This window comes from Natrix helvetica (genome assembly GCF_964273705.1).
Source record: "Natrix helvetica genome assembly, chromosome: 1".
Taxonomy (NCBI): Eukaryota; Metazoa; Chordata; class Lepidosauria; order Squamata; family Natricidae; genus Natrix; species Natrix helvetica.
In genome coordinates this window covers 755,001-762,649 of record NC_138548.1, presented here as the reverse complement: position 1 = coordinate 762,649, position 7,649 = coordinate 755,001, and the positions used below count along the sequence as shown (strand labels likewise).

Genomic DNA, 7,649 nt, shown 5'->3' with positions numbered 1-7,649 from the left:
TAAAGTGAGAGTAAATGGAGACATGACAGAAAAAGTGCCAATTAGAAAAGGAACCAGGCAAGGGTGCCTGCTATCTCCACTATTATCATATTGACACCAGAAGTTTTGAACAGAAAGATAAGGCCAGATAATGATATAAAAGGAATGAAAGTTAAAAAGGAAGAATATAAATTGCAAGCATTTGCAGATGGCTTGGTATTCATTATTGATGATCCAATAGAAACAGATCCAAAACTACTAGAACAAATGGAAGAGTATGGAGGAGTGGCAGGATTGAAAATTAATAAAGATAAAACAAAAATTTTAATGAAAAATATAACAGAAATGAAGAAAAGAGAAATAATGGAGAAATTAGATATTCAAATAGTTTAAAAAAGTGAAATATTTGGGAATACAGTTGACCTCAAGATGTGTAACTATTAAGGAAGATAATTATTATAAACTAAGAAATCAAATTGAAATGAATATAGAGAAATGGAAAAACTTACAGTTATCGCTAATGGGAAGAATAGCGGTAATTAAGATGAATATATTACCAAGAATATTGTTTTTATTTCAAATAATACCGATAAAACTGGAAAAAAAGTACTTTGAAAAAGTAAATAAAATAATAGGAAAATATATTTGGCAAGGAAAGAAAGTCAGAATTAATATAAGAATGTTACAAGATTCAAGGATTAGAGGTGGATTTAGTGTACCGAAATTGGGAATTATACTATCAAGCAGCAGCTCTAACGTGGATAAAAGAATGAATATTACTAAGAAGTACAAGGTTACTATCCTTGGAGGGACACGATATGCAACTGGGTTGGCACACATTTTTGTGGTGTGGGAAAATTAGAATACATGGTTATTTTCAGAGACACCATGTAAGAAATGATTTATGCGCAGTATGGGGAAAAGTAAAAGAAAAGCACTATATGTGGCTTTCAACGGTAGAAGTTTTGACACATCTGAATATTAATAGTACAAAAAAGGTTATTAGGTACAAAGATATACTCACAGCGCAGGGAGAACTAAAACAGAAGAATTAGAAGAACGAGGGATTGATATTGGATGGTTTAAAACAAATGCAAATACAAACTAGATATGAGAAAGATGTTAAAGAGTATGGTTTTAATATGGAAAACTCAGGATTAGATAGGATACTCATGGAAACAGATGAAAAAATGATTTAAAAATTGTACAGTTATCTACTTAGAATATACCTAGAAGAAGAAGAAACAATGATAAGATGGGCAAAAAAACTTTGGATATACAATAGAACTAGAAAAATGGCAACAACTATGCGAAAGAAATTATAACCTGACAATGGTGACAGCATATAAAGAGAATTTATATAAAATGTTTTATAGACGGCACAGGACACCTGAAAGAGTAGCAAAAATGTTTAAGGATAAATCAGACGGGCTTCCTGACTATCAACCATAACGTCAGTCAATCAGACTCAGAGTAGAGCTGGAAGGGACCTTGGAGGTCCTCTAGTCCAGACGCCTGCTCAAGCAGGAGATCCCAGACCGCTTCAGAGAAGCTTCAGTCAGGACCTTTCGTGCAAACGAAAGCCTCGTCCGCAGCATCCGCACAGCCTCCCGGGCCCCACAGCCTTTGTGGCCACACCCTGCTGGTGGAGCCCCCCCGCCCCCCCGCCCCCGTGTTTCCCGTGGCTGCAGCTGCTGCTTCCTATAAAGAGGCATCTGGGCGCCCAGTGCCAATGCCACAGAGGTAAAACCAGAGCTTCTCTTCCCGCCGTCTCCGAAGATGAAGAGCCTCTTCACCCTTCTGTTCCTGGGGGTCTCTGTCGCCCTGGCGGTCGAGGGTCTCAGTGAGTCCTTCCCCCCTTTGGTTCCCTCCAGCCCCTCCCCCCCTCTGGAAACCCAAGGCCCCCAGGGCTTCCTCCTGGCACAGGCGGCTCAGCTCTCAGCCGTGGGGGGCAAAGGGAGGGGGGTGAAGGAGTTACAATGCCCCCCACCTCTCTCTCTCTTTCAGGTGCAGCCACTGGACCCGGCCAATCCAGGGACCAGGATGGTAAGCCTCTCGTTCCTCCCCTTTACGGCATCCGAAAATCACCCCAAATCGGCCTTCTGACCCTGAGCGGTCCCAGCCCAGCTTCTTCCTCTGGGGAGAGCTATGGGGGGGGTGCCTTCTGCCCCACGGCGATGTTGCTGGACAGACCAGGGTTGGGGCAGGCAGAGACCGTGGGAGATGAGGGGGAGGGATGCTGCCCCAACCACAGGCGGGGTTAAAGGCAGGGTCCCCCGTGGCAGCGCTTAGAGAGAGGGCAGGCATCCCTCTCCCCATAAGTAGAGTCATGCAATGCAGCACAGCTGGGGACCCCCAGAGTCCAACCGGGGAGGGGTCTGAGCATAGCAGCATCCTTTAAGGTCTCCCACTGGGTCAGTCCCATAAACACTCAAGCATGCAAGTTTCTTTCTGTAACTTGGAAAATAGAATCATAGGCCTGAAAGGGCCCTCAGAGGTCATCTAGTCCAACCTCATGTCTAAGCAGGAGACCTAGATACCATTCTTGACAAGGGGCTGTCCAAGCTCTTCTTGAAAACCTGCAGGGTTGAAGCATTCGCAACTCTGGGTGGCAAGCAGTTCTCTCTTCTCTCCTATCCTATCCTCTATTCTATTCTATTCTCTTCTCTCCTATCCTCTCATCTATTCTATTCTATTCTGTTCTATCCTCTCCTGTCCTCTTCTCTTCTCTCCTCTCCTCTCCTCTATTCTATTCTCTTCTCTTCTATCCTCTCATCTATTCTATTCTGTTCTATCCTCTCCTGTCCTCTTCTCTTCTCTCCTATCCTATCCTCTATTCTATTCTCTTCTCTCCTATCCTCTCCTGTCCTCTTCTCTTCTCTCCTATCCTATATTCTATTCTATTCTCTCCTATCCTTTCTTATCTATCCTCTCTTCTATTCTGTTCTATTCTGTTCTATTCTGTTCTATCCTCTCCTCTCTATTCTCTTCTCTCCTATCTTCTCCTCTCTTCTCTTCTATCCTCTCCTCTCCTATACTTTATTCTCTTCTCTCCTATCCTATCCTCTATTCTCTTCTTATCTTCTTTTCTCTATCCTATCCTCTTTTCTTCTCTTCTCTCCTATCCTCTCCTGTCCTCTTCTCTTCTCTCCTATCTTCTATCCTCTCCTCTCCTATACTCTATTCTATTCTATTCTATTCTGTTCTATTCTATCCTCTCCTCTATTCTCTTCTCTTCTTTCCTATCCCATCGTCTCTTCTATCCTCTCCTATCCTCTATTCTCTTCTATCCTATCCTCTCCTATCCTCTATTCTCTTATCTTCTCTTCTCTTCTCTATCCTATCCTCTATATTCTATTCTCTTATCTTCTATCTTCTTCTCTCCTATCCTATCCTCTATCCTCTTTGCTTCTCTCCTATCCTCTCTTCTCTCCTCTCCTATCCTCTCTTCCCTATCTTATATTCTATTCTAATCTGTTCTATTGTCTTATCTTCTCTATCCTATCTTCTATTCTACTTTATTCTCTGATCTTATCTTCTGTATCCTATCCTCTATTCTATTGTTCTCTTCTCTTCTCTATCCTATCCTCTATTCTGTTCTATTCTATTTTATTCTCTTATCTTCTCTTCTGTATCCTATCCTCTATTCTGTTCTGTTCTATTCTATTCTCTTATCTTCTCTTCTGTATCCTATCCTCTATTCTGTTCTGTTCTGTTCTCTTCTAACCCAGTTCCTGCAACAGTTGTTCTCCTGTTTTAGCCTCCAGCCACCTAATCACCTTGGTTGCTCTTGAGCTGCCAATCTCACACCAGAGTTTCCTGCCCACTCCGGGGAGCTTCTCCCTCATTCTCTTCTCTCTTTCCTTCCCCAGTGGATCCTGTGCCCAGTGTTTGCTGCTTTGCCTTCATGTCACGCCCCATCCCACTGAGCCTCTTGAAATCTTTTGCGTACACCAACGGGAGATGCTCGAAGCCGGCTGTCATGTAAGTTTCCCAGGAAGACTGTTGCGATTCAGCTTTGAAAGAAATTCAGGAGAATATCTAAGCTGCTTTCTCAAGAAAAATCCTAAATCAGTGCGTCTCAACCTTGGGCGTTTTAAGAGGGGTGGACTGCAACTCCCAGAATTCCCCAGCCAGCTTAAAAGGCTGAGACGCATTGGGCTAAACCATCATCTTGATTAAAAACTGGCATTTCTCCTTTGCAGATTCTACACAAAAAGAGGTAGAGAGATCTGCGCCGATCCCTCAGAACAATGGGTCCAGGATCGCATCCGTGACCTCAGCTCACCCTAAACGTGCTCCGTGCAAGGGGAGAGAAAGACCGCCGCCCCCCACGGTCTCTTTGCAGACCTCATGATTAAAGGGCGTGCTGTACCCTGAAGCATGTGCAGAGTGCCTTCTGTTTATTATCACCCATCGGGATTAGGCTAGCGGGGGTGGCGTGCGTGCGTGCGTGCAGGTGTGTTAAATCTAGCTGAATTTTGTGGAAGTTGCAAAACCAGCCCACCAGACTACGGGGGGGGGGGGGGAGGAGCGGCATCATGGCCAAAGGTAGGGAGGAGGAGGGAGGGGTTGCAAAAACCCCCTCATATCTGAAATCCCCTCCCGGCTGAGGAGGAGCAAGGAAGCAAGAGGCTAGACTAGAAGACCTCCAAGGTCCCTTCCCTTTATTTCACAAAAGGATGTTATGGCTGTTTGGGGACCAATTCGTGGGGTCTGCTAGATGAATCCCCCCACCCCACCCCCATTTAATGTGAATTTAAGTGGAGTTTCTTGGCGGGGTCTGAAAGATTCGGACAATTGGGTGGATGAAGCTGCCCAGAAGCTCCGCTTTTCTCAACTTCGGCGACCTGAAAAGGCCTGGACTTCAACTCCCAGAATTCCACAGCCAGCACAGACTTCTGGGAGTTGAAGTCCAACCTTCTTCCAGCTTCCCAGGCGGAGAAAGGGGCCCAAGGGGCTCCCCGCCCGCCCGCCCCTCCGTTGCGTGGGCTTCGGTTCCCTTCCGCTCCCTCTTTCCAATGAAGACCCCGGAGGTCACACGATCACACGGGGAGGGGGTTGGGGGACAGGTGTGGGGGAGGGACAACAGAGGTTTCCCCTTGGTCGAACACCCCTCTCCTCATTTATCAGGGGGCCCTGTTGCAAGAGAAAAAAAGAGGTGGCCAGCCAGGAAAATTGGCAATATCTCCTTCTCTCCCCCCCGCCCCCCCCCCAGTAAAATTCAGCATACTCAGCTGGAGAAGGTCGCTTAAGTCCTGGAGGGGCCAAAGCCCTGAAAACCAGCAGCCGGGATTGGGTTGGGGGCGCTCCAGGAGGAGAAACAGCAGCAGACCCTTACCCTGAAATTGTCCTGGCTTTCAAACTGGCTTCCTGAAGAATTCTGGGGGTTGAAGTCCACGGTGCTGCAGTGGCCCAGGAGAGCAATCTTCGGGGGGGGGCATAGCTCCCTCCCCCCCAACGCCCAATCCGCGCCTGACCTCGCCTGCTGGCGCCGCTTGCTTCGTTTCCTAGGGGCCGGAAAAAAACTCCGAGTTGGATCGCCCCGTGGCCCCCTTTCACCGGAGGGATCTTGGAGTTCCTCCACGGCCCAGCCGCCTTGGCAACTGTCTCCCCCCCACCCGGGAAAGATAAGAGACCCTTCCCCAGCAGCTGCCCTTCCTTCTAAGCGAGCCCACTGCCTCAGACCCCTCCCGGCCTAGGGGGAAATGGGGTCGGGGCAGCTTTGGAGGATGCACGGGGGAAAGAACTGGGGGGGGGTGGAAGCTCGAGGGGGGGTCTGAGCAGCCCCTGGACAAGGAGTCGGACCCGGGAAGGTCAAGGGCGGGTCGGTCGGGGGCACCTGGATAGCTTTGCCCCCGTCTTGCTCCCCCATAGACAGCCGGAGCCCCGCACGCTTCTCCCCGCCGGACTCCTGACCTCCCGTTCGCAGCCGAAAGAGCGAGCGAGCGAGCGGCCTGCGAAGGCGGCGCTGGGCGATCCCCGGCGGGCGCCACTTGCCGAAGGAGGCGCTGGGGAAGCGCCGCCCTCCCCCTCCCGCTCCCCTGCTCCTCCTCTGCCAGGCCCTCCCCCCGCCAGGAGGGCTTTGCGGGCGTCTGCGATGGCTGCGGAGGGGCCGAGCCGAGAGGCGGGCAGCGCTCCAGCCGCCCCCAGACTCCTCACGAGCGGCCGGCCCGGCCGGAGGGACCCCCGCCCACGCTCGACCCCCGACGCTGGCAGGGGGCGGACCGGGCCGGCGGCGCTGCGCTGAAGGGACCGGCCGGCGGAGCAGGAGGTGAGGGCGGCGGGCGGGCAGCGAGGAGAGACGCGGACGGACCCCTCTCCGGCCCTCATCCCGCCCGGGGAGAAGCGCCGACCCAACCCCACCGTCCGCCCCAGCGACCCCCAGACCCGCCCGGCTTTGCGGAGCCCGGGGGGACGACGATGCCCGCGGGGGTCCCTCCGCGCCCCCCATCGCCCCCGGGGAGATCTGGTGGGCGGAGGCGGCGAGGCTGCTGCGGGAAGAAGCCCCCCGCCCCATCCCCGCTGTCCCGCTTCGCCTCCGCCTCGGCCGCGGGTGCTGAACGGACAGCCGCCTTTGCTCCGTCGGCCGCCCAATGCCCTTGGGGTGTCCCTCGGCGGCAGAGCCCCGGCTGGGCTGACGGTGGGTCGAACCTCCGGAAGGGCCTTTGCGCCCCCACCTCCCCCTCCCGACCGGAGCGGCCTCCTCCGCCTCCTCCGAGGCCGCCTAAGCGGATCAGCGGATGAGATGCCCCCGGCCCTGACCCGTCCTTGACCCCGCTACGGGTGGGGGACTCTCCGCTTCTCTCCTCTGCCCCGTTCGGGGGGTGGGGGGCTTGTCTTAGGTGGGGGGAGGGTTTGCAGAGCCCCAGCGGGGACCTCCCCCCACTCCTGCCCTGCATGGGAAAGGGGGGCTTCCCCCCCCCCCGCTGCGTGGCTTTGAAAGGGGCAGATGAGGCTGCTGCCTCCGTTCAGAATGGGATGCTGTGCAGATGTTGATGGACAGAAAGAGGCGGAGGGGGGGGCTTTAATTTGGAAGCTAGAAAATGGAATGGAAATTTTCTGGAAATCTGAATTCAAAATCTGGAGGAATTTCCTTCCCAAGTGAAGCTGTAGAAAAGCTCCCCCCACCCGTGGAGTGTGTGTGTGAGAGAGACGGGGGGGGGGGGGGGAGAGAGGAGGAGGAAGGAAGGGAGAGAGAGAAAAGAAAGAGAGAGAGAGACAAAGAAAGAAAGGATGGAAGGAAGGAAGGAAGGAAGGAAAGAGAAAGAGAGAAAGAGGAAGAAGAAAAGAGAAAGAGAAAGAAAGAAAGAGGGAGAGAGAGATTCAAGAAAGAAAGAAAAAAGGAAAAAGAAAAAAGAAAGAAAGAAAGAAAAAGAAAGAGAACTTATGACCACAATTGAGCCCAAAATTACAAGAGCGTTGCTAAGTGAGTTTCACCACATTTTACAAGTTGACCATGCCCACCTGGTCACATGACCATTCTCCTGGTTTTAGCTGGGGGTTGGGCTTTGCAACCTGTGATTTTAAACTTTATGTAATGTTTCTAGTCCTTAAGCTCCTTAAAGTGCCTGAAGCCGTGACAACTGCTCTGTGTGTGTGTGGGTGTGTGGGTGTGTGTGAGTGTGTGGGTGTGTGTGTGTAGAGGGGGGGCTTGCCAACTGCCAGTG

The 7,649-nt window shown here is 51.3% G+C and overlaps 2 protein-coding genes across 4 annotated transcripts in view; both read left to right on the top strand.

The window, feature by feature from the left end:
* The first annotated feature begins 1,678 nt into the window (after positions 1 to 1,678).
* Positions 1,679 to 4,360, top strand: LOC309385167 (C-C motif chemokine 3-like). The gene is made up of 4 exons (XM_081939299.1): positions 1,679 to 1,822; positions 1,987 to 2,025; positions 3,852 to 3,963; positions 4,185 to 4,360. Exons 1-4 carry the CDS (start codon positions 1,759 to 1,761, stop codon positions 4,270 to 4,272), a joined length of 303 nt encoding a protein of 100 aa, XP_081795425.1. The 5' UTR covers positions 1,679 to 1,758; the 3' UTR covers positions 4,273 to 4,360.
* A 1,709-nt stretch (positions 4,361 to 6,069) lies between these two features.
* The window catches only part of ABHD8 (abhydrolase domain containing 8), a 15,955-nt gene continuing 14,375 nt past the window's right edge, over positions 6,070 to 7,649 (top strand). Inside the window, exon 1 of one of the 3 annotated variants that reach the window (XM_081938439.1) lies at positions 6,070 to 6,253. The gene's annotated coding sequence lies outside the window, so the exon portion shown is untranslated. Of the gene's footprint in view, positions 6,254 to 6,573; positions 6,623 to 7,318; positions 7,409 to 7,649 lie in introns of those variants that run through there. The other 2 variants (XM_081938440.1, XM_081938441.1) reach the window with 2 other exon arrangements.